General features: G+C 36.2%; 1 protein-coding gene across 1 annotated transcript in view; it reads right to left on the bottom strand.

Annotated features, from left to right (window-relative positions):
• LOC106867664 (T-cell activation inhibitor, mitochondrial) overlaps nt 1-26,170 on the bottom strand; it is a 56,496-nt gene that overhangs the window by 10,866 nt on the left and 19,460 nt on the right. Inside the window, exons 4-6 of the mRNA XM_052972745.1 lie at nt 4,653-4,863; nt 1,648-1,871; nt 85-176 (exon numbers count right to left, since the gene is read on the bottom strand). Coding sequence (XP_052828705.1) covers nt 85-176; nt 1,648-1,871; nt 4,653-4,863 — 527 coding nt within the window. The remainder of the gene's footprint in view (nt 1-84; nt 177-1,647; nt 1,872-4,652; nt 4,864-26,170) is intronic.

The following is a 26,170-nucleotide window of genomic DNA, read 5'->3' as shown; positions in this document are numbered from 1 at the left end:
TATATATATATATATATATATATATATATATATATATGTATATGTATGTATGTATGTATGTGTATGTATATATTACCAACTTACAGACAACCAAAATGTTGGAACATGCTCAGTACTGATGATGATTTCACCATGAAGATTTACGCCAGTAGAACTTGCAAATACCAATATTCTATCTAAGAAATAAAGAAAATTATGCTTTCTTTTATTTTCAAGTTTCATATATACTCCATTTACCAATTCATTACATTTAAAGTTTTTTTGTTTTTTTTTTATTAAACTAATATTGAGCAGACAGTTCTCAGTTAATCAACTGAAATATGTGAAGGGAATAGAAAGAGAGTAATAGAGATTGTATATACGTTAGTGTTATTATTTGAAATATTGTTAAATTTATTAATATTTAAGCTGCTGCAATATTTAAATTCAGTTTAATAAGCATTCATAAGTAGATTAATGACTTTGAAATAATACCACTTTTAACCCTTTAGCATTCAGATTATTCTATCAAATGTAACACATTCATTCACATTGTTTTGAATTTATCCTGCATTATCTTGTAGCCTTGAGATTTCAATTATGGGACTGTAAATGTTTTAGACTAACATTGTAGAGTAGGTGTGAGAAAATGGATCTGGCCAGTTTGAACATAAAACAGGAAAAATATTTTGTCCTGATGCAGCCGGTTTAAATGCTAAAGAGTTATTGCAAAGGGTTTTGAATACTAGATGAAAGTACATCTCTCTATAGCACTACTACTTTTGTGAAAAGCATGAACTTAATGTTTCATTTCCTTTCACAAAGTCTTCATATGCAGTGAAGTTTCTGTCAAGTTTTTAACCATCTCACTTAGATCTCCAGTTCAGGGCCACAGCCTAACTATATTGCCATAAAAGGCAAGAACAACTTCTACAAGTTAACTGCATTGCTGTAAGAGGCATTAACATGAACATGGTTTGATCAATCATCAGCCAATATGTAACCAAATAAGCAATAGACTTGAAAGTAAGTTTTGTGAATATTTCTGCCAAATAGTCATGCCAAAGGTTCTGGAAGCTTTACTAAATGTTATAAAAATCTGGGATAAACCTCAGATGTTACAGAACTTTGTCAGTTAGTTTTGTGATAAGGTGTTCTTCCTCTTATTCTGTCTTTAATAAGCATGAATGATTTTATATAAATAATTAAAAGTTTTTATGAAAAGACTTTTAACTATCACATCCACTATCTTATGTATGCTCCATTATTCAAATAATTAATGTACATATGTACATGGGGGAATGCTGTTACCTTGCTTGGAAACAAGTGGAGGCTGACAACAGGAAAGGTATCTGGCCAAAAAAAAAAAATCTACCTCAGCAAACTCTGTCCAACTTATGCAAGCATGGAAAAGTACATACTAAAACAAAGATGATTATCATGATGATATGTAAATTCAAATGTTCTGGGTATTGAAAAATATAGAAACTTATTAAAATGTTAGTATAGTCAAGCCTTCACACACAGATTAATATTGTATTCTACAAATGATGAAATAATGATTAATACCACTAAACATATTTAATTTACAAATCATAATTATTAGTTTGCTTAAATTTCTTAAATATAAATAGTTGGAATACTATCAAAATTTATATTACAACTTGCCTTTAAGAATGCTTTCAAATTTGATGGTATTTTCAGCATATAGACGATCAAAGCTCTTTAAACAAGCTCGGAAATGGATATTTCCCCATGCACTATCCCATCGAAGTTCTCGGAGTTTTAACTTTTCCTTTAGAACAAGGCTAAGACGGTCAATTTCATCTTGAATGGCTAAAGTTGCCAGAGACAGCCTCTGGATTTCCTGACTGTTCTTTTCCAACCACATTCTGACAATGAAAGTAATTAAGAAGGAAAAAAATGTAAAAAACAAAATAACTCAATAATTCAATGACAGTTTTATAAACTGCTGAATTAGATAACGCAGGTAAATTACAACAAACTAGTATCAAAGGGACAACATATACTTCAGAACCATACATGCTTCTGAGACAATGTTTGATTACTAAAAATATATTTAATATTCTAATCATACTCTTACTCTTTTACTTGTTTCAGTCATTTGATTGTGGCCATGCTGGAGCACCACCTTTAGTCGAGCAAATCGACCCCAGGACATATTCTTTGTAAGCCTAGTACTTATTCTATCGGTCTCTTTTGCTGAACCGCTAAGTTACGGGGATGTAAACACAACAGCATCGGTTGTCAAGTGATGTTGGGGGGACAAACACAGACACACAAACATATACACACACATACATATATACGACGGGCTTCTTTCAGTTTCTGTCTACCAAATCCACTCACAAGGCTTTGGTCAGCCCGAGGCTATAGTTTTAAAGACACTTGCCCAAGGTGCCACACAGTGGGACTGAACCCAGAACCATGTGGTTCGTAAGCAAGCTACTTACCACACAGCCACTGTCCACTTTTCCATGCTTGCATAAGTCAAATGGAATTTGTTGGGGAAGATTTTCTATGGTCAGATGCCCTTCCTGTCACCATACCTCACCTGTTTCCAAGTAAGGTAATATTTCCCCATTACCAGACATGTTTTCACAGAAAATTGGAAACAAAAGGCACCACTTACAAAGATGGTGACACTTGCTTACAACCATCACATGATGTGAAGATAAGGAGACAGTAACACACACACACATACACACAAAAGGTTTCTTTCAGTATCCGCCTACCAAATCCACTCACAAGGCTTTGGTTGGTCTGGGACTATATCCAATCCCTACAGGTATAAAGAAATACTGCCAAAAAACTTGTTAAAATTCAAACAATATTTTCATAATCACCTTCAATGAATCATTCATTTATTTTATGAAACCTGAATGGGAGAGAAAAACTAAATCAACATAAATAAGATTTAAACCACAAATTGTAGGCAACAAATACCTAACTAAGCAGTATCTTAGTAAATAATATAATAATATACCAGTTAAATATATAATAGCTCTATGAAGCAAAATTTATTATATTAAATAGAAAATCCACACCAAAAGTAACCAGCTGTTAAACCTATAGATATGGAATATCTAATATGAAATCTGTTTCTTATCCAGATGGTTTCTAGTTTGGACTCACAGCATGGCATCTTGAGAAAATGTCTTCTACAGTATCACTGGTCACAATGCGCTTTTGCATTGTTTTAGCCTTCAAATGATGCCACCCTGCTGGCTAGTCGAGCAGGCCAACATTCCCCTTGATTGAAGGGAGACTGGAGCAATGTGAAATGATGTGTTTTGCTCAAGAACATAACGTGCCACCCAGACAGGGAATCGAACCCGTGATCCAGCAATCATGAGTGCAACAGGCTTACCACTAGGTCACGAGCCTTCACATGTGTCATCTGCTTGTGTGTATGTGTGTGTGTGTGTGTGTGTGTATGTGTACACACACATGTGGATGACACACAAATTCGTGAAACGTTCCATATTTTCCCGATCTCAAAATGATGACAGAGGATCAAGAAATGTGACACGTTGCTGTACTCAAGAAGACCCACCCACCAAACAGAATTGAGATCCTAAAACCAAAGTGGTATGTAAAAAGCACTAGTGGTGGTGCTACATAAAAAAGCACCCAGTACACTCTGTAAAGGGGTTGGTGTAATGAAGGGCATCAAGCTGTAGAAACCAAGTCAAAACAGACTATGGAACCTGGTGCAACCTCTGGTTTTGCTAGTTCCTGTTAAGCCATCCAACCCATGCCAGCATGGAAAACAGACATTAAAATGTTGATGATGATGAAATGTGTGTGTGTGCATTTGTTTATGTTTGAGCTTCTCCATTATCAGCTTTTGAAGATGTGATCCTTTACTGAAAAAAAGAGATAAAGATAGCAACAAGATAGACACCTGGCTTACTATCATGGGTTGGATAAATATATGTAAAAAACATAACAAAATGAAATGAGTCATGGATCAACTGAGTTTAGATTTAACACAATGGTTCTTTGCCATTTTGTTTCTGTAGCGCCCCTGTAGTTGTTATATCTAGTGGCCACCTAAGTGGTTAGTGAGGTATCATGACTAAACTAACTTAATTTTTACCTACAATAGTAATTATATTATATGATAATACTAGTAATGGTTATTAAAATAAAATGAGAGAGAGTTAGAGTGCTGCTATTCCTAGCAGGTCAAGCAACTGTGTAGAATCTATACAGGTGCTCGACCTGCTAGAAGTAGCAGTACACTACTTATCTCTCATTTTATTTTAATAATTATTATTAGTTTTATCATCATCATCATCATCGTTTAACATCCACTTTCCATGGGTTGGACGATTTGACTGAGGACTGGTGAAACCAGATGGCTACACCAGGCTCCAATCTGATTTGGCAGAGTTTCTACAGCTGGATGCCCTTCCTAATGCCAACCACTCCGAGAGTGTATGTATAATATAATTACTACTATAGGTAAAATTTAGTATGTTAATTAAGTTACCTCACTGACTCTCTTTGACATGCCCAGCAACTGTTAGGGGGTGCTACTACCCATATTGAGAACCTCTGATTTAGCAAAAACCCAGATAGTAATGATAGAATGTAGTCAAGATAAAATGAAAAGATGACAAACAGCACTAAATAACTTTACTTACTGTAAACTTATTTGAGGGTTAGGCTTCATGACTATTGATGTATCCAGGGGTTTGTATACAGGAGAATTTGTGTTGATTTTGCTCTGATTCGCAACATGATCAACATAATCCAGAGGTAAGTTGCAAGTCTTTAAAATAGTTTTGACAGTTGTTTTCAGGTCACGAGAAAGCAAAGAAATATGAATTTCTTTGAAAACTGAAAGAGAAAACTCTAAAATCATAGAATACCAAATCAACATTAAAGACAATCTTAAAATACAAGAAAGGGATGTTTCATGTTTAAATAACTCTGTTTAGCATTGTACTTACTTTTTAAATACTGCAATAGTTGTTTTGCAAACAGCTTCATATATTACTGTTGTCTTGATTATAAACACCAAGACCTATTGGATTTAAAGCATCTGACACTGAATGAGACTGGTTGTTGATTTTTTGAAGGGAATGATGAGGGAAGGGTCAATACAATGTGGCCATAAGTTTAATTTAAATATTGTTTTATCTGTACTTTGCAATATCATCAGCATCATCATAATTTAACATCCATATTCCATTCTAGCATGGATTTGACAATTTGACAGGACCTAACGAGTCCCAAAGACTGCATCATGCTCCAGTGTCTGCTTTGGCATGGTTTCTATGGTTGGATGCTCTTCCTAACACAAACTTCAGACTATTGCAACTTAACAAAAAAAAAAAAAAAAAAAAAAAAAAAAGAAAACTACCAAGAAAACTGCCCAATTAAAATGAAAAAGATATAAAGATTTAATACTGACTTCCAACATTTTTCAGATGTAGTCATGTAGGTATAATGAAAAAATGTTTTGATAATTTTAAGCAATAATGATAATCAGTCTGGAGAAGATTGGAGGTCAGGTCAGGTGTAAGGACATGCGTCATTGTTGCAGTATGTTACTGCTGCATTTGCCATTTGTTGGTATATTCCTGGGTCCTCCTAATGACCTGTCGAGTAGAGTCCCAGTCAGTTCCCATCTCCACAAGATACCTCTTTATCTGCCATGACCATGTGGCATATGGTTGACCAACATGAGACATCAACCCAGCTGGAACTTCGGTGAAGAGAACACAGTAAGCAAGGTCTAACTTGGAAAATCAAGCAACGTTGCTAAACAGTCTCAGATAGCATTCCCAAATCATACAAGTGACAGGATGCATCCCAGTTTCTGAGCAGAGTAATCAAATGGATATGAAATCCAACCAGTGGTAATCCATAATCCTGTGAAGCATCCTGGTACCAAAGGAGTTCAAGTGGCTCCTAAGGGCCCAGGACAGTGTCCAACTCTTGCAACTATACGGATGGACAAGGAGGACCAAAGACCTAAAGACCCGAACCTTTATCTTCCTGCACAGATATCAGGAGGGCCAAACACCTTGGTCAAATGAGTCCACAACTGTACGAGTTTGTCCCAGTCTTTTTAGGACTTCAGACTTACAGCTAATGCCACTATGAATCTCACAGCTGAGATAAGTGAATCAATCAACAATTTCAGCATTCTCACCCACAACAGAGACAGAAGAGGCACAGCCCTCCTAGATATCAAGGAAGGACTGGATTTTTGTCTTGACCCAAGAGACTCCAAAGTCAAGTAGCTCCTCTTCCTTACTCATTGAAAAGAGAATACTCCTTAAGACATCCAGAGACTCAATAAGAATAACTGCAACATCAGCAAAATCTAGTTTTGTAATCCTAGTTTCACAAATGAGTGCACCACAACTCAATTGAGTATCCAATCTATGCAGTCACTGAACAGATCAGAACCAAGACGCAACTTGATGGGCCCCAGCTCTAACTGGGAAAATGACAGATGTTGATCCCCTAATCTGAACTGCACTGACTGTTCCAGTGTACAAGGCCATCATCAGCCCAATCAGCTGAGGAGGTATAACTTACAGCTCCAGAATCACATTCCTGTCCACCAGAGGTCAACATAGGTTGCAAGCAGCCCCTGCTGAAAGCTCTGCTTGCATTCAATGAGTACAAAACGAGCTAGGATCCTGTCAGTAGTCGACCTCTTTGACATGAACCCTGACTTCTCCGGTTGCTGAGATGCAAGCAGATGATTTCACACTCTGTTCAGGATGACCCTGACAAAGGCTTTACCAGGCATTGAGAGGAGTGTAACAGCCCTATAATTGTTGTAGTTGTCACCTTTAACTTTCCAAAGTGAGATAGTTATGCCCCTCTTCCAGTCCAGCAGTATAATGTCACTGCTCCAGATCTGCTGCAAAAACATGACTGCAGCAGGACCACCTTTCTTGATCATCTTCCCATAGATGTCACAAACACCAGCTGCCTTCCCAATCTTCCAGTAATTTACTGCTATATGAACCTCATCTTCAGACAGCAGATCATAGCTGACTGGCTGGTCAGTCACCAGTACTGAAGGCATCATGGTATTCAGATCAGTACTAGGTAGGTCCACCTTATATAATTCCTCAAAGTACAATGCCCAGTGAACCATCACCTTAGGCACCTCCATCAGGAGTGCACAAGAGTCTAAGACTTCAGAACATCGATGGGGTGGCTTCACCCCCACTGCAATCAAAGTGATTTCTCTGTAGACAGTACATGAGTCAGACATATGACACAGTCTCAACCTTCTTACAAATTTCTTGGACTGCTTTTCCTTGTTGGACCTCAGTGCCCTGACTACCCCACATCTCAGCTCCCAAAGCAAATCACCACCCAGTCTTGCCCTGCAGCTACACTCCCCCAATACAAGGGTCTCCCTGGAAATAAAACGTTTCCTGGTCCAATTTTGGAAACCAATAAATTCCCTCGCAGTCGACAGTAGGGTGTCCCTGTAAGTTTCCCGCATTGTTATTGGATCAGACATAAAGTCAGCCCCAGGTAGCACAGATCTAAGTTACTGCAAATAAGTCTTACTTACAGTGTTGTTATTGAGTCTGTCAACATTCAGTCTAGGACTGACTGCCTTCAGCCTCTTAGACTTCAGTCACAATCTCAACTCAGCCACAATAAGTCTGTGGTTGGTGCCCAAGAAACTAGCACTCCAAAAAACCCTGCAGTTCTGTAGGAGGCTCCTGCAGTCAACTACAAGTACATGGTCAATCTCTTTTGCCATACAGCCAGTATTAGAATACCAAATCCAGTGATACAGTTCAAGATATTGGTACCAGGAGCCAGAAATGCAAAATCCATGTACAGGGGCATCACACCCCATTTGTTCAGCATCAGATCCAAAAGGGCCAACAACACATTCATATCCCATTCTGTCAACCCCGGTTAAAATTTCCCATGACAACAGAGCACAGATGGGTGAAGAATATGTCCCTCACCAACCTGTCACTCATAGCAGTCAAAGCATGCACTGCAAGCAAGAAAATGACAGATTTGAGAGAGAATATCAGATCCTCAGCTGCATAATAACACTCGTTGACAGGTGTTACATCTAAATAATTGGAACCAGCCAGTCAGGTACTACAACTGCTACCTCTCTGTAATGCCAGCCATCAGAGTGCCCAGACCAGTAAATAGTAGATGTAACCACCAGTTGAGATGTTGCTCCTCCTTGGATGATGCACCTCTGATAAGGCTCCTACAGCAACTCGAAAATAGCTGAGTTCCAAAGACAACAGGGGCAGGCAGGAACTATCCCTCAGAGAGAGAACATTCTAGGTCCCCACTCAAATAGGTTTCCTCAGGTTGAACTGAGATTTCCTATTCCTGGTGGATGACACCTTTGCACCTCTCAGGCAACACCCTTCCAGCCCATCCAATCCTCCAGGGTTTTCCCCATTTAGCAGATGGCAGTTCTGATGACTTTGTCACAGTTGCTGTATAGGCAGTTGAGGTAATTGCCCATAGGAGAGAAATTTGGGGTGTTGCACAAAAGATTGTCGCTGATGAGGGTTTTACGAGGTTGGAATGCAGATCCTACCTCTTTCATGCCGTGTGAGGAGTGGCATGTCAAAGAATAGAACCAACATCTCCTCTGTGTGTCATAAAAGGCAAAAATTGGAGGAAACCAAAATATAGTAAACTCTTGTCAGATAAATAAACTAATTCTAAATTAATCTGATATTCAGAGACAGTCTAGTAAACATTTTAAATTTCATATCCTACAGTGAAAGGCAATGTCAAATACTTCATAACTGCAAATATTTATCACTCTGACCTTATAACAATATTATTTATTCTTATAATGAATATTATTATTTATTTCTATAATAAAGGAATAGAGCTAAAATGAAATATTTTTATCTGGTGTAATAACTTAGACAGTAACAAAAATATTGAAAATTATGTTGATATATAAAACTGGTTACAACAATCTAGAACTCAAAATAACCCTACTTATCTCAAGTACCAATTGTCCTAATTTGCAATCACATTCAGGCCATCAGCAGCTAAGAAATGTCATTATTAACCATTGTATAGGAGTGATCCTATCAACATCTGTTTTTCTGCTAATGATCATTGTCCACTGCTAGCATGGAGATTACTAACACCTACACAGCTGTATTTTTCTATAGCACTTGATCCTGCAATATCTTAACAATAAATCCAACATCCCCAGGTTTGATCAAATTACTATATTCAAAGTCTCCCTTGTTTCGCAGCTATTAGAAATACTTCCTATTTTTAATTAGTTTATTAGAAGTTATTATAAGAATAGTTTAACAAGATTTGGGTTTGTTAATTACTGCTTTTTTTTAGAAATTATTCTGTTGCCATCCAAATGCATCATTTAAAGTGTCATATTTCTATTTCTACATGGGTGAATGAAATTAATCATACAATTTAAACTTAACAATTTGTACTCATTATTTGTAGGTGAGTTCCTGACAAACCTATATTATATACTGTTGGGTATAATTCTTGTTATTTATGCCACTAATGCCCTCTAATGAAGAAAAAACATTATACCTGACCTATGAATCAGTGATTTTAAGCTTAAATAAGCAAACATATATTTCACATGTGAAGGTATACAGTCTAATTGGCTACAATGTTGCACAAATGATCACAAAATCATGGTCTTGATTGCTGGACCAAAGGTGAATTGTGTTCTTGAGCAAAATACTTTATTTCATTCAGCTGCAAATTAGTAACCATGCAACAAATAGGCATCCTATTTAAGAGAAGCATCAGGATCTTGGTTATTTACCTGTCATAGGCCTGCCCAGCTAGCCAATAGGGTGACATCATTTAAAAACTACAACAATGTAAGGAAGCATATTATGACCAGAGGTGTAATAACAACATCTGGTAGTCTGGTTGATACAGTGATCTTTTTAGATAAATAATTATTCTGTATCTTGCTCTATTTTCATCTTTAGTTTTACTATCTGATTATCTTCCTGGTTTCAAAAGCTATCTTAAGAAATCTTCACTCAAGCTTTGATTCACTTTCTTAATTCATGCAATAAATATTTTTCATCATCACCTTATAATCATAATACTTTTTGTTTGCTGATGAAAATGCAATCCATTTGTAAAGATTAATTTTACTTTCAATTTCTCTCTTTACCCAATTAAGAAATTAAGTGATTCTCCATAGGCTCAAAGTCTCATGAAAAACTTCACATGAAAGTCAACCACAAAGAACAAAGCTAAGATTTTGCTTGTAATGTTTCTAATAAAGTTTCAAATATAAACATTTATAAGAAATGTAGAGAAATTTAGGTTGTTATTGTAGAATATCCACTATAACATTATTTTAACTTTCAGCGTGCTTAGGCACATCATGTCACCATACAAGTTTTCTCCCCTGTAACTGAAGGCATATTGTGCTGCATTGAGAAGGGAGAAAACTTGTACAGTGACATGATGCACTTACAGTGTGCTATAGGTTAATTATTCTGAAAATCTGTTATTAGTTATTTCCCTCCTATGAAATAGTGACTAGTGTACTAAAACAAGCAAGAGACTATTACATGATGGTGATAGATATCTGCACATCTTGCAATATTATACATTAACCTTAAAGTACAACAGGGGTCGGCGAAACAGGGTAAAAATGAAATTCTTGTAGGTATGTCTAATGAGTCTTCATTAGACATAAGTAAAATTATATTTAAAAAAATGTGTTCCTTGTTACGACAAAAATTTTTTACTTGTAACATGAGGAGGCAGTCAAAAAGTTGCTACCTTTTGCAACAACCTACCTTTGCAAACAAGGATTTTCCACTCTAATGAACATGAAAACATCAAAATGCCCCAATTTTGTTGTAATTGTAACAAAAATGAAACGTCATTTCTCCAAAACCTGAAGTGAAAAAGTTTTGAGAAAAATCCTTTTGTTTCATAACGAGGATATTTATTCTATTGCATTTGTTTTATACTTTTTATATTTATAATTGTATTTTCCATATAGATTCAATAAACCTTTTGAATTTAAAGAATCCTGTGATTTTCTTACTTTCAAATCAAGGGGGTAACATCATCATTATTTAGTGTGTGTTGTCCATGCTCACGTGGATTGGACAGTTCAACCAGGGTTGGCAACCTGGAAGGCCACACCAGACTCCAGTCTAATTTGGCATGGTTTCTATGGCTGGATGCCCTTCCTCACACCAACCACTCTGAGAGTGTAATAGGTGCTTTTACGTGCCACCAGTATGGGTGCCATTTGTATGACACCAGTATCTGCCACAACTGTAATTTTACTTGGCTTGATGGGGCTTCTTCTCAAGTACAACATTGCCTCCGTGTGGACCAACACTCAAAAGGAACTTTTCATGTGTCTTGAAAGGGGCTTTTCATATGCCACCAGCACAGGTACCAGTTATGTTGTTGTAAATAAATATATTTTGGGGTAATTGGTTAAAAAGTTACCCGGCCCCTGAATTAGATGGTAGAACTGTAAGTTTGATATAGTTGGTGTCAGAAACCAGCAAGTCATTTCTAAATATCAAATCAACAAACTCCTAGCCATTTCACTTGAACAGAAATAAACAGAACAGCTAAGACTATTGTTATGTGATCATGATTGTGATATGCTTTATATCAGCATCATTGTTTTAATGTCCAATTTTCTGTGCTTGCATAGGTTGGATAGAGTTTATTGAAGCAGATTTTTTTTACAGTTGGCTGCTTTTCCCTGACACCAACTCTTACTTGTTTTCAAGTAAGGTAATATTTTCCCATGGTTCATCTTATTTCTTGTACACCTTCATCTTATCTCTTGTACACAGCACAACTCTACAAGCCTCCATTCCAGTATGTCTACAATCTGTCCAGCTCTACCTTTCATTGAGCCAATGTTGATGGTGACAGCCTTTAACTGTTATACCTAACAGAAGGAACAGAGTTTCCAATGATGATTGGTTATTCAATTTCTGTTTTCTGCATCTGTAAGAAAAAGTGAATGTGATCGTTTGATGATGATTGAGGAGTTCTTGTTCTGACACATGGACAGATATTCGCACCTGACATCTCACTACTACTAAATTGCTTATATATTTCACATTTCTTCAGTCCACTCAAGTGGAATTGAGTACTGGCAACAGCAATGGTGGGGGGGAGGCTAATCCTGCAACAGATTGGCATTCCATTCAGTGAAGTGTTGAATTCTCAGACACTTTACATAACTAGAAACCAAGATAAGCTTCTGCCTAATGGGCCTAAAGGCTCAAGACTGTGTGTGTACGTGTGTACACACACATATTTATGTACAGGCAGATTTTCTATGGCCGGATGTTATCCCTGTTGTCAAATCTCACTTGCCTTCAAGCAAGATAATAATTCCTCTTGGCCAAACTGGAAACAAACAGCATTGCTTGTTTGACAGTGATACTCATTTACAACCATCACAACTCAAGATAAGGGTACATGCAAACATGCACACACACAAATGTATACCAAATCCACTCACAAGGTTTTGGTTGGCCTGGGGCTATAATAGAAAATATATACCCAAGGCTTCAGTGAGACTGAACCTGAAACCACATGGTTGAGAAGCATAGCTTCTCAATCACTCAGCTACACTTCTCTTTTGCTTATTTATAGTATTTGTGATCAATTGGGAAATGCTTGCTGATTAGTATTAGGAAGATGTGTGCTATATTTATATCTACATTCAGGCTGGAGAGTGGGTTAAACCAGATACATCTTTTCCTGAGTTTCTTTTGTTCAGTGTCTGTTTGTAGTAGTTTTGGTACGTATTACAGCTCTTCATTAAATCCACTTGATTTTAGGTTTCGTTATATGAGTGGTGCAGTTTGGTTGAAGATTTCCTTATCAAACAAAATTTTCAAAATTCTTTTGCTGATGTTGCCAACAAGGTTTATAATTGTGGATGGTGGGTAGATTGAACTTTTATTTATGTTCTTAAGTCAAGCTTTTGTTATTAAGCCCTTTCTGAATTTCTCCATCTTGTATCTATTTGTACTTTGGAACATAGAGCTAAGCATTCATCCCTGGCTGGGCCTATGCTGGCTTTGGTGGATACTTTACCTACAAGTTCTTGGATGTATGGGACCTAAAGTTCACATGCTTCAGTTCCATCATAAGATGCCTTGGTGACATCAGCAAGTCATTTTCTTTTTTTTATCCAGAGGTTCCTCACAGACAAGACACATAGGTATAAAATCTTCTGGGAAGGTAACAGTGATGGAGAAGGTGGTGTGGGCATATTTCTTGCAGAGAAATAGGTGGATAAGGTCATAGAGGAAGTAAGAGTGTGCGGTAGAGTGCTTAAGCTCAGGCTAGTTTTGCAGAATAGTATAGCTACAATTAAATCTGCCTACACCCAACAAGTGGGCCTACCAAATGAACAGAGGGACCACTTTTATGATAATCTTCTGCAGGCTACCTCAAAGATGAGTACCCTGGTAGATAAAGCAATTAAGGATGTGAAGACAGGGAACCCCCACCCATCAGGAATCACTGCTGAGATGCTTAAAATATCTGGCAGTGTGGGTTATGGCCTTGTCACCCATACTGTAAATCATGTGGTTCATGAAGGAGTCATACACACTGACTGGTGTAACAGCACCATAGTCAACTGCTATAAAGGTAAAGGTGATGCCTTAGATAGAAATAATTACAGAGGTATCAAATTGTTGGATCAGGTGATGAAAGTTACGGAGAGAGTCATGCAGTTTGGTTTTGTGCCAGGTAGAAGCACCACTGATGCTATATTTCCGGTAAGGCAACTGCACGAGAAATACCTAACCAAAGATAAACCTCTGTACTTGACTTTTGTTGACTTGAAGAAAGCCTTTGACAGAGTCCCCCGATGCCTTATCTGGTGATCAATGCAGAAACTAGGGATAGACAAATGGTTGGTGAGAGCCATACAAGCCTTGTACAGGGTCACTACCAGTAAGGTGAGGGTGGGCAACGAGTACAGTGAAGAATTCAGGGTACAGGTAGGGGTTCACCAAGGATCGGTGCTCAGTCCCCTCTTGTTCAGTTTAGTTCTCCAGGCAATAACAGAGGAATTCAAGTTAGGCTGCTGATGACCTTGCTCTAATAGCTGAGTCACTACCAGAACTAGAGAAGAAGTTCCAGGTATGGAAGCAAGGTCTAGAATCAAAGGTCCTTAGAGTTAACCTAGCAAAAACCAAAGTCTTAGTAAGTAGGAAGGCAGACAAATCACAAATCCCTTCAGGTAGATGGCCCTGCTCAATCTGTAGAAAAGGTGTAGGTAGAAATTCCATAAGATGCACCCAGTGTAAGCTTTGGACACATAAAACGTGCAGCAACATCAGAGGAAGGTTAACAGGGAAACTAACTTTTGCATGTGGAAGATGCACAGGTACAATAAAGGCTGAAAATGTGCAGGAAATAGACTCCATCAACTGCCAGGGGACAAGCTAGAGGTAGTAGATAGCTTCTGTTATCTAGGTGACCACATTAATAGTGGAGGTGGATGCTCAGAGAGCATAGCTGTGAGAATAAGATTAGGTTGGGCAAAGTTCAGAGAGCTCCTACCCCTGCTGGCAACAAAGGGCCTCGCTCTCAGAGTGAAAGGCAGATTGTTTGATGCCTGTGTGTGAACAGCTATGCTGCATGGCAGTGAAACATGGGCTGTGACAGCCGAGGACATGCGTAGGCTTGAAAGAAATGAAGCCAGTATGCTTCGCTGTGCAATGTCAGTGTGCATGTTCAACAGAGTGTGAGCATCTTGAGAGAAAAGTTAGGCATAAGGGAATCAGATGTGGTGTGCAAGAGACATGACTGCACTGGCATGGTCATATGATATGTATGGACGAGGACAACTGTGTAAAGAAGTGCCAATCTCGAACTGTGGAAGGAACCTGTGGTGGAGGTAGACCCAGGAAGACATGGGACGAGGTGGTGAAGCATGATCTTCAAACTTCGAGCCTCACTGTGGAAATGACTGGTGACTGAGACCTTTGGCAATGTACTGTGCTTGAGAGGTCTCGTCAAGCCAAGTGCACCCGTACTGTTGACAAGTAAAAAACATCTTTTGAATGTTGGGCTTCACAGAGGCAAAGTGGTTGAGTTCCTTTCAAGTGTTGGGCCTCTCGGAGGCAATGACCAAGACCTTTGGCATTATGTCATGCTTTAGAAGACTCATGAAGCCAAGGAAAATTGTAGTCATGGCAGATACCAGTGTCATGCAAATTGGCACCCATGCCGGTAGCATGTAAACACATCCCGGTGTCAAGCAAATGGCACCCATGCCAGTGGCATGTAAAAGCACCCATTACACTCTCAAAGTGGTTGGCATTAGGAAGGGCATCCAGCCATGGAAAACCATGCCAAATCAAACTGGAGTCTGATGCAGCCTTCCAGCATGCCAGCTTGGTCAAACCGTCCAACCCATGCCAGCATGGACAATGGATGTTAAACAATGATGATCATGATATATATGAGGGGTTGCACCAAAAGTAATGCAAAAATATGCATAATTTTTTATTGACAGAGGTAGTTCAAACTGCACATGTTGGTAGAGTAACTCTTTCTCTAAAGTAATTATTCTTGCTTTTTATTGCAGGTAAATAACAGGTTTCAAGCAGAAGCAATGTACTGTCATTGAGGTCTAAATGAAGGAGTGGTGCAAGATGTCCAATATCCACAAAAGGTTACAGATTTTTTATGGAGATGACACTGTTGAGAAGAATAATGTGCACAGATGAATGGAGAATTTTAAAGGGGAAACCAGCATCGAAGACAAAGCACACAGTTGGAGACCATCAACTGTGATCACTGACTGGATTGCCAGCAAGTGGACAAACAAGTCAATATCTGTGAGTTTGTTGCACAACTGAACTATTGTCATGAAGCAATACATAAGTGGTGAAAGACTTTAGATATAGCAAATTGTGTGTAAAGTGGGTACCTTGGCATTTGATACCAGATTTCAAAGAGAGGAGAGTGGAAGTCTACTCCAATCTACTGGAAGCATCAGAAGCCAATAAAGACAAATTTTACCAATCTGGTAGCAGGTTGATAATATATATCTGTCAAATTAATCTAGTGTGAGTGTTTGTCATTTTGTAGCTAGAACCTTGTATGACATTTGCTATTAACTCAGTCCGTGTTTAAAATGTCTGTTGCCTTACTTAATATCTAGAATTTTATAAAGATCACAGGATTTTTTTTTAATTAATTTATTCCATGCCATGAGCTAAAATGGATCATGTGACTTAAATTTTAGTTTGTATTCACAACTTGATAGAGCTATGGTATTCTCTTATTTGCAAATTTATAGGTGAATTTGTGATTCACATAACTTCTAAATGGAAGGGTCCCTCACATATACCTGTATATGATTTGAACTCTTCCAGAGATAAGATGGCAACTGGGTAACAACTAGCTTGGCCATCTATTAGCCAAAGTAACTGAGACACTAGGTTTTGGCTGGTAGATAGTATAATTGTTATTGTTGTTAGTTTACATCCAGACCAGCTATCATCAAGCAACCTATGATTAAAGATGTTCTAGTCATAGTTATCCTGGGTTTTTTTCAGTCCAAGGTACACTTTACCAAGAAAAAAGTGAATGGTTACAAGTGAAATGTGTCTTATCAAAGATTCATTTGATGAAAGGTAACCTGGAGCTAAGAAAACAACTATTTCTGTTGCTGACCCCCAATGACCTAGTTACATTGGTCAAACTAGTTGTTACCTAGTTGGGGCTGTAAGCTAGTTGCTCTTGAACCATTCCACACTTTGATGGAGATAAACATTTAGCAATGTGGCAGGCAATCTAGCAATTTCTAGTTGCATAGTTGCTTATCTAAGTAGTTGATTTTCTTATCAGTATTTGTAAAAACTGGTGGGTTACTGCTTTAGTTCTCAAGCATAGAGCTGTTTATATGAGCCCTGGTTAGTGTACATTGTGGTTTAGCTTGGTTACTATTTGCAACAGTGTTACTGACACTTGAAAAACAAGTGTAGATCATGCTGGTGTTTTTAAGAATAGATAACTTGTACAGTTTGTTGCAACCAGGAAAATACTTTGAAATTAAACTAAGTTTTTAGCTGGATGAGAGTTCAATTAAGACTGAAAAGGGAGTTAAACCAGAAGATAGTTTGTTTGTTTTTTTTCTTTGCTAATATGTTACAAGTCCCTTGGTGGAAAACTAACATTTCTTTGATCTTGTTATTCTTGAGGGATCTATTTTAGTATCTGATCATGCTATCAACTATCATTTTGCATAAAGATATAAAAATTTGTTCCCCATTACTTCTTAGAATACTTAAATCAATATTTCAAATTTAAGATATTGACTGTGCGTAGACGAAGGTTTGCTTACAGAATACAATATTACTGCTTAGACAGGATTAGAAAAGACTAAATCAAAATCCTTTTTAGAACTAAACTTAGCATTACAGTAACCCTGAATAAATGCATAATGTATGCTTAATTTTTACTTGTCACCTGAAATTTAGACAAACAACCAAATACCAACTGATTTAACACCCATTTCTTTCAACTTGATCCTAAATCTGGAAGGATCTCTAGATATTCTTCATGGATTACATGAGGGAATATTTCTTTTTTAGTTATATATTCTCGATTAATAGATAGTGCTTATATGACAGGAAGTTGGTATATGTTTTTTTTATTACGAATAAAATTTAAAAAATACTCCGTGTGTATTTATTAGAAGGCAGCTGATAATTCACTGTATTACTACTGTGCCTCCTGCCACATAGTCATTTAGGCAACTTTTAAGTCAAATTGGCTAGGGTGATCATGAAGAATTATTGGTATTAATCAATAGGCTCTATTTTTTGGCTTCTATAAAAGGGGAGAGCACTCTTGGTGCTAGGTGGGTGACAGGGGTAACTACTCTGCTTCATTCTGAAATTCATTTGCAAACCTTTAGGATTCTCTGAAAAGAAATGTCTATAAAAGCAAACAATATGAACTTGGATCTAAGAAACCATGTCAGTTGAGCACAATCTGCAATTCCGAGATTATAGACTATCCAATGTGTCCTATTTTATGATGTACATTTCTAAACAACTTGTGACTAAAAAGTAAAATTTTGTCCCTCAATCTGAATGATTGTATATGTTGGTTGTATCAATTCTTAGAAGTATTTGTGATGAGCTACAGATAATCATCTAGGTGTTAGAGAAGCACAATCCACTAAGTGGGCAATTTCTGAAGTTACAAGCTGGATATTGGGATGGTTGGCAAGGTGCATCATCATTTAACCATTCTGATACCAAACTGCCTGAAAGCACCCGATTCTATGATATATAAATTCACCATTTTAAAATGATCTAAATGAAAATCACCTGCAAAATTACTTGTTTATTTAACAAACAGTAGCCTAAAGATAAATTTATTTTAATGAATTCACTATTTTTGAAATTAATTAAAGCAAAGGCAGTACAATTCAATAGCAATATCATCATCATCGTTTAACGCCCGCTTTCCATGCTAGCATGGGTTGGATGATTTGACTGAGGACCAGTGAACCAGATGGCTACACCAGGCTCCAATCTGATTTGGCAGCGTTTCTACAGCTGGATGCCCTTCCTAACGCCAATATGGTAAAAAAAAGGGGGTTAAACTTAGTCTTCTTCACCAAACTGCCATCCTTCATATGCATCATGTTCATACTAATAGTTTTCTCATGTTTATACAGCTATGTGTAAAGGACACTTTCCAAAAATATGATTGCACATGAAATTTCACGTCAGCATTTTCTACCATATTCTTGGATTGACTATATACATACACAACAGGCCAGTCATGTGTGTTTGTGTATATATATATATATATATATATATATTGAGAATATGCATAGCCTAGTGTCTAGAGTGCTGCACCCACACTCAAGAAATCATGGTTTCAATTCCTAAATCAGTTGGTGCGTTCTTGAGCAACACATTTCATCTAAGTCTCTGTGATCATTCCAACACCTGACATGTGGTACACCTTGCACCAGTTCAGTTAACATTGATTTGAACAAGGGAGTTAGCTAATGTACAACACATACATTCAATCGCTATAAACAAATCAGCTAAAGCTGAACACTCACATCATCTTTGACAGGAGAATCCATCACACACACAGCCAGCTCTGTTAAGAAACTTGCATCACAATCCCATGGGCTCATTACAATCCTCCTGTGTGGTATCTTGAGTGTTATTTACCTTAGCCTAGGGTCAACCCAAGCCTTGTGAGTGAAACAGGACACACAGAAACTGTGTGGATGCCCAACAGTTGGACTACACCTGCAATTTAAGTCAAACCATGTTACATTGATTTAACTTAAAAATTGCATTCAGGGTACAGGTGTCTGTAGAATGATCAACCAATAACATGCTAATTCAGTGAAGTTAATTAAACAACTGATTACTTTTCGAATTCAGAGATCAATATATTTTTCACTGCCATATTGGCAAGGATGCAAATATTGTCAAGAAAACCAATGCCCTTAAACTAAAATCCACCCAATTTGTAGAGACACTTCCTAATCACTGGAAATGATGTAGTGTACACACTGAAAATATAAAATGAATACTGCTATTTTTCACAAGAGGTACTATAAAATATATGCAAATATACATGCCTCTATCTACATAGGTATGCATAAATGTGCTCCATTGACAAGTGTCTCTCTCATATAACCAATACCAGAAAATAGGATCGCACAAGTCATAGAATACATTGAGAATTTGGGTTTGGCCTTTAGATAATCTCAGAAGGCTTTTGTACTATATTCAAATATTGAAAATAAAACAAGCTTCTTATCCAGTAAGGAAGCCTCTATAATCTCCAACCTACAAGATGTAACAGCCAAATCTCACTGCTAACTGGAAAAGAACACATGGTCTGATGATGATGTAAAATAGCAAAGAAAAACTGAAATGTGTTTGATCATAGGTCTGCACACACATGGTGAACCTAGGTCTTTTTTTCATAACATGTTTATCAAAATTAATGTTGGGTGATATTGCCTTATATAGTTTTCAAATTGGCTGGCTAAAGAATAGTATAAACTGTTAATCCTACCTAAAGTTACACAGACCATTTTGATATAGAGATTCACTTTTTCTGGTTCTTGCAAAAGATTGATAGTTATTAACCCTTTAGCATTTAACCCCACCACATCCAACCCAAATATTCTATCTGTTTAGCCAGATCTGGCCTCTTACATCTGCTCTGCAATGTCATTCTGAAAACAATCAATCACATCATTGAAATCTCAAAGCTACAAGATAATGCATGATTAATGCAAAACAATGTGAACAAATAAGCATTAAATTTGACAGACTAATCTGAATGCTAAAGGGTTCAAGAATCTAATTTAACTTTACAAAATTATGACTTCATCAGCAATGAATGTACATGTGCTGTTCTTAGCACTTGCAATTAACTTATTTCAGAAGACCCTTTACAACCAATAATCTCCTTTTATATACATACATACATACAGACATTATATACATATATACACACACACATTATATACGTAACCAGTCCTCAGTCATATCGTCCAACCCTTACTAGCATGGAAAGCGGACGTTAAACGATGACACACACACACATATATATATATATATATATATATATAATACAAAGAATATATATACATGTATACACACATATATGTACATACTTACATCTACATGTGTATATATATGCATATCAGGGTACAGGACGTTAGAACAATAAACTACAGACAACGGAACGAACACATAGGAAAACGGAAAGCCACTTGGAATATCCTTTCATCAGCTGTCTCTATTCCATCTATATATATATATATATATATATACATACGCATATATATACACATATATATATATATACACACACGCACACATATACATACACACATACATATATATACACGCACACATTTCATCAGGAAAAATTCTGACAAATCTGACGAAGTACTTCTCATTAGTGTAAGTATTTATAATATAAATTTTAACACTATAGTATTAAGCATCTGTGGAACATTAATAAGTCGTGTGTTTTTGCAATGTTAAATTCATTAAGTAAATAACAGTAACTGCTTATCGCAAAATACGACGGCTAATATTTAAAAAGCTACTATGTAGGCTTGAAAGAATCGGTTAAACGCATTCTTCGGCCACTATCACACTAACTGCTACTGTTTTGGTTCTACTATCGAAGCTCGATTAGCTACGGTTTCTTCAGCTTTCATTTATTTTAATCTAATATTTACTTTTTTTTTCCATTGACAATATCTAAAATTTCAATAAACCTGACAAAACTCCAAAACAATCCAAGTTAAATAGAAGTAATAACAACTGATAAACTATTACAACACTACTAGACTTATCGGGCAACTGTAAAAATCCTTAAATATATTGACAATGTAACTACATCATCAGTGTCTTGGTTTACCAGAGGCAAAAGATCCCCCAAATCGGACATAAGCGCTAAGCTTTCATGTTATGTCATGATAAACTAAACAATTAGCTTATTAACTACATTCAAATCACTTAGACCTATTTCAAGTGATCTCTGTTCAAAAGCCAATATCTGTCATTCCTGAACTAAAAATATACAACACAGAATATTGTTTCCACGACTGGAATTACTTAACGAACAACCTGTCAATGAAATACGACACAAGAAAAAAAAAACTTGACGAGGCAACGATCAGCCGACCGGCTAGAAAGAACAGCCACAGATTTCCATTGAATGCTATCATACCGCCCATAAAGCACATGAAACACATTTAAATAACGCGATCCTGGGTGAAAAAGAAAAAGGACACACTGATCACGACTGAAAGAGCTCATAGGTGTGCTCGATCAGGGCCAATATGAACCTAATAAGCTATCACCAGCCAGTTGTTGAGCTGTGTCCTCCCACTATAAACCGTTACTGCTTTTCCTACAACTGCCACTGAACATGCATTTTATACGCCTCCTCCTACTCAAACAAGTATATTTCCCGTGCTATATCCACACCACCCTCCCACTCAATTCAGTCGAAGAATTAAATGCACTCAATTTGTCCAGACAGCTCAACCCGTTCAGTACAGATGATAATGAACAATGCCTTTCTTCATAGGACGAAGTAATAAATTTTTTTTTTCAATATAATAAAACAATACAATGAAATTAGCACGATTTCTTTAAAAAAAAAAACTAGGTTGTTGCAAATAAGTAAGCTTCTACAAGAAATAATAGTGTATACAATGATATAAATGGGAAATAGATCGGTTGCTATTGCGATAGATGCTAAATAAGAACGTCCCAATTGCAATGTTCTTCCTTTCACAAGACGGGATAGCCATGGCTTGAAAAATAATGTTGATTATTTAATCGGCAGCCTCCATGCTGACAATAGAGTTGACCGGGGACAATCCAACAATTAAAATATTAGTTTAGCTTTTAATCAGCGAGTCAGTTTTTAATGGCAAAATAACTCAAGTGCAATAAATATAACCTTAATTTGTAATGAAAAAAAAAAAAAGGACGAAGATTAGGGAAAAAAATAGAGCAAAGAGAGACTTATTCAGAGTGTATATCATACAAAGACCAATGGTCGGTGGTTAAGCTATTAGAAAAAAAAAATCTGATACGCTAAGCAACGTCAACAACTTTCTTGAATGCAATTAATTTGCAACAAAAATAGTAATTTAAATTCGTTCACAGGCAATTCCATCAATATCCACAACTCTTAACACAACTGTTGTCAACAAATATTTTTTAAAAATTGAATTAAAAAATGTTATCGTGAAAACCTTACAAAAAACATTTCCTGTGCAAATAAAAACATTAAATAATGTATCTATCCTATATATTTGGAAATCAAAATATTGTACTCTCCAGAACAAATATGTCAAAATGTTACAAATAAACAATTGCATATACAAAACAAGATCATATAACAGCTATTTGATGAAAGCCAAAATATGTAAACAAAGAACAATAAATCCAGATCTGGAAGCAGTATTTTAAAAATAGTTTAGATTATTAACATTTGTTTTAAACCATTTTGTATATTAAATAATATCACTAGAAGACGTTAGGATATGATTCATAAATACGACTTAAAACTTCAATGTTCTAGATATCTATATCTGCTGTGTAATGCATAAACATCTATATCAAGCATATACAATTAACCATTCATTTTTCTGTAAATGTAAATATCTCTTCAAAATACTTCTTCAAACATTTTCTACAACTAAAACAACACCAACAGTAATTTTTTTTTGTGTGTCTGTGTATGTAAATATTGAGTTCTTGAGAGCACATTTTAAAAATATTTTTCAATCGTTAATTTTTTTTTTTTAATAAAGGTACAAAAAGGTCAACATTCTCACAACTAAGATTTATTTTTTAACTTGAAATGAAGAGAAAAATGAAGTTTTATAAAGAAGGGAGACAAAAAGTTTATCAAGATGATATACATTTTAAGGTACTGAATAAAATATAAATCAAGTCAGCATGGCAGTCATATGATTATGAACCTTTTTTTCAAATGGAGTGGCTTGCTTTCTACATGTATTTTTCATATAAAAAAATTGTTTCCTTTCAAATTGTTTGTGTTTGTTGAAAGTATCAGTCAGATCTTAAAAAGTAAGTCAAAGCATAACCACAAGAAGGTTTACAGTCTTAGAGTAAAGGTTTCCAAGTATTAAATAATGATTAATTAAATATTACCTTTTAAAACGAGAAAGGGAGGGGGAGCAAATAGGAAAAAGAAGAAATATTAAAGCTAAGTGAGACGTAAATAGACACACAGCATTTTTGTTTTGAACACAAGCTGAAGAACATCAACAGGTTTTTATATATCTATAAATATATATGAAACACATATACATATGTATAAACATAGTAAACCCGCCTTTCTCGAATAATTTTTTTTCTTTTTGTCATTTAAGTTTAGCCGACTCAAGAGTATCCTGTCCAAAAATGTAGATTATTTAGTTTCATCTTCGGAACATTTCCCATTTTCTTACAATAGAAAATAAAATATATATTGAGGATATTTCGAAAAAAAAAAAATGGTTTTTTTTTTTTTTTGCAATATTTATAGAGAAGGATAAAATGAACACATTATCAGATGAAAATCGGAACTTTAAATGCAGCAGTGCCTGTGACTAAATTAGTTCAGCCAGCTAAAATCGTCTCAATATGGCTGCTGAAACACGTGACATCAGTGCAGGAGTCCTAATGTAGCAATAGATACCCAAAAATTTGGCCGAACAAAACTAGAATATAATTGCACACTCACTAATTTCCAGTTAAAGTGACTAATCCATTCAATAGATACCTGTAATCAATTATCAATCAGGCAGCCATGTTGGAAATTCATGAGTAGAACGAGAAATTCGCTTGAATGAATGACTTCATGAAATTAATGTATATGCTACGAATTGGTAAAAGTTTACATGATTAAAATTTTTTTGCTTTTTTTTGTTTTGTTTTGTATCTTTTTTTTTTGTACGAGAAGAACAACATTAGGTCATCGAAAATCTGGATTCATAGTCACTGTTATTCCATCCAAAATGTCCCACTTATCAGATGGTAGCTTACTCTTACAGTTGCTAGTTAGTGAGGAGTTAGCTACAAGGTTATTTTTGTTGATAGAACTACTGGTACTTTTACTTCGAATATTATTATTGGTATTTACTGAATCGGAATTAGAAGCAGAAACGGACGAAGTTTCCGTTTCCATGTCAATCGCCGGAGATGCACTGTTTTCAGTTCCGCAAGACAATGATTCAGTTTGTTGCCGCATACTTTTCCGTGCGGTTTGTTTCCTGTTTATCGTTGATAGAAAACCTGGTACCGATTTAGATACGTTCGCTTTTTCTGCTCCCGGTGTTTCACTTTTCGAATCTTTTTTTTCACCGGGTTCACCATTTTCTGAACCTTCAACTTCAGTATGTTTCTCTTGAGTTTCGTCAACAGTTGAAGGTGAAGCTGGCGATGCAGGATTACTGTTTTCCGACGAAACACCGTCGCTGTCAGTTAGGTCAACAACTTCAGGGGAACCATCGCTGTAATCATTATTTTGGATAAAGTTATAATCAGATGAAGCAGCAGTAGAAGTAAAGCTGAAAACGGGTCTATAATTACATGGAGTCAATTCTCCAGCGGAATTAAGCATGCCTGGAAGATAACGAACGTAGTAGCGACCCTGAATTTGTTTCGATTCCGTAATAAACATAATCATTCGATCCAAATCCTCAAAATTAAATTCATTAATAGCATAAGCTTTTGAAACATAATTACCATGATTACCGTTCATTGGAGATAAATCAGACTGTGAACCACGAAATAATCTCTTGCGACTTCTGTCTTGTCGTCGACGTCTTTCGTAACTCATTTTCTTTTTCTTCTTTGGCATGGCAGGAAACCCCGCACCTATATATGTTGTTGATGTAGCTATCTGTAGCTGGGATTTGGTGGAACAAAAACTAATACAAATGTCTATAAATATATGAGCTAGGCAAAAATAAAAGCAGGTGCTGAAAAGCTCTAGTCTGGAACTATTGCGCCATTTTGTTTGATTGTTTAGTAATGGAAGTGAAAGGTAGGGTAAATTATTTCAGGAAGGGGCATAACTCAGTTGAAGTTAACAGCCGAGGACCGACCATTTAAAAGATGAGCTCTGACGTGTAACAAAAGGAACACAAAGTAATAGAGCTCTTAAAGTGCAAATATATAAAGTTCGTCTAAATTCGAACGAAGGTGGGGATGGATGGAGTAGAGTCTAAATAAACAAATTTAGCTATGAAAACTTATACTTTTTATTTTGCACATTCTTTAAAACGATCATATGAAAGTTATTTAATATATTTACACATACATGAGTGTGTGCGTGTACATATACATATATAAATATATGTACATACAGACATATATATATAAATATGTATATAGGCTTTCATACAAGCATTAATTTAAACATTTCGGTTTTGGATTATTTTATTTCTTTTAAAAGATATGTTATCAAGTTCGCTTCGCAGCAGGATTCGGGGTTCAATTTTGCTGTGCGGCACATTGGGCAAATTACTTTTATTATTGCCGATGCTTCACACATAACACCTTGTGAATAAAACTAAAGGGACCTGACCTCTCTCTCTCTCTCTCTC

Source organism: Octopus bimaculoides, chromosome 1, assembly GCF_001194135.2.
Source record: "Octopus bimaculoides isolate UCB-OBI-ISO-001 chromosome 1, ASM119413v2, whole genome shotgun sequence".
Taxonomy (NCBI): domain Eukaryota; kingdom Metazoa; phylum Mollusca; class Cephalopoda; order Octopoda; family Octopodidae; genus Octopus; species Octopus bimaculoides.
The sequence above is the reverse complement of the archived record's forward strand: the minus strand, read 5'-3'. Positions and strand labels throughout refer to the sequence as shown.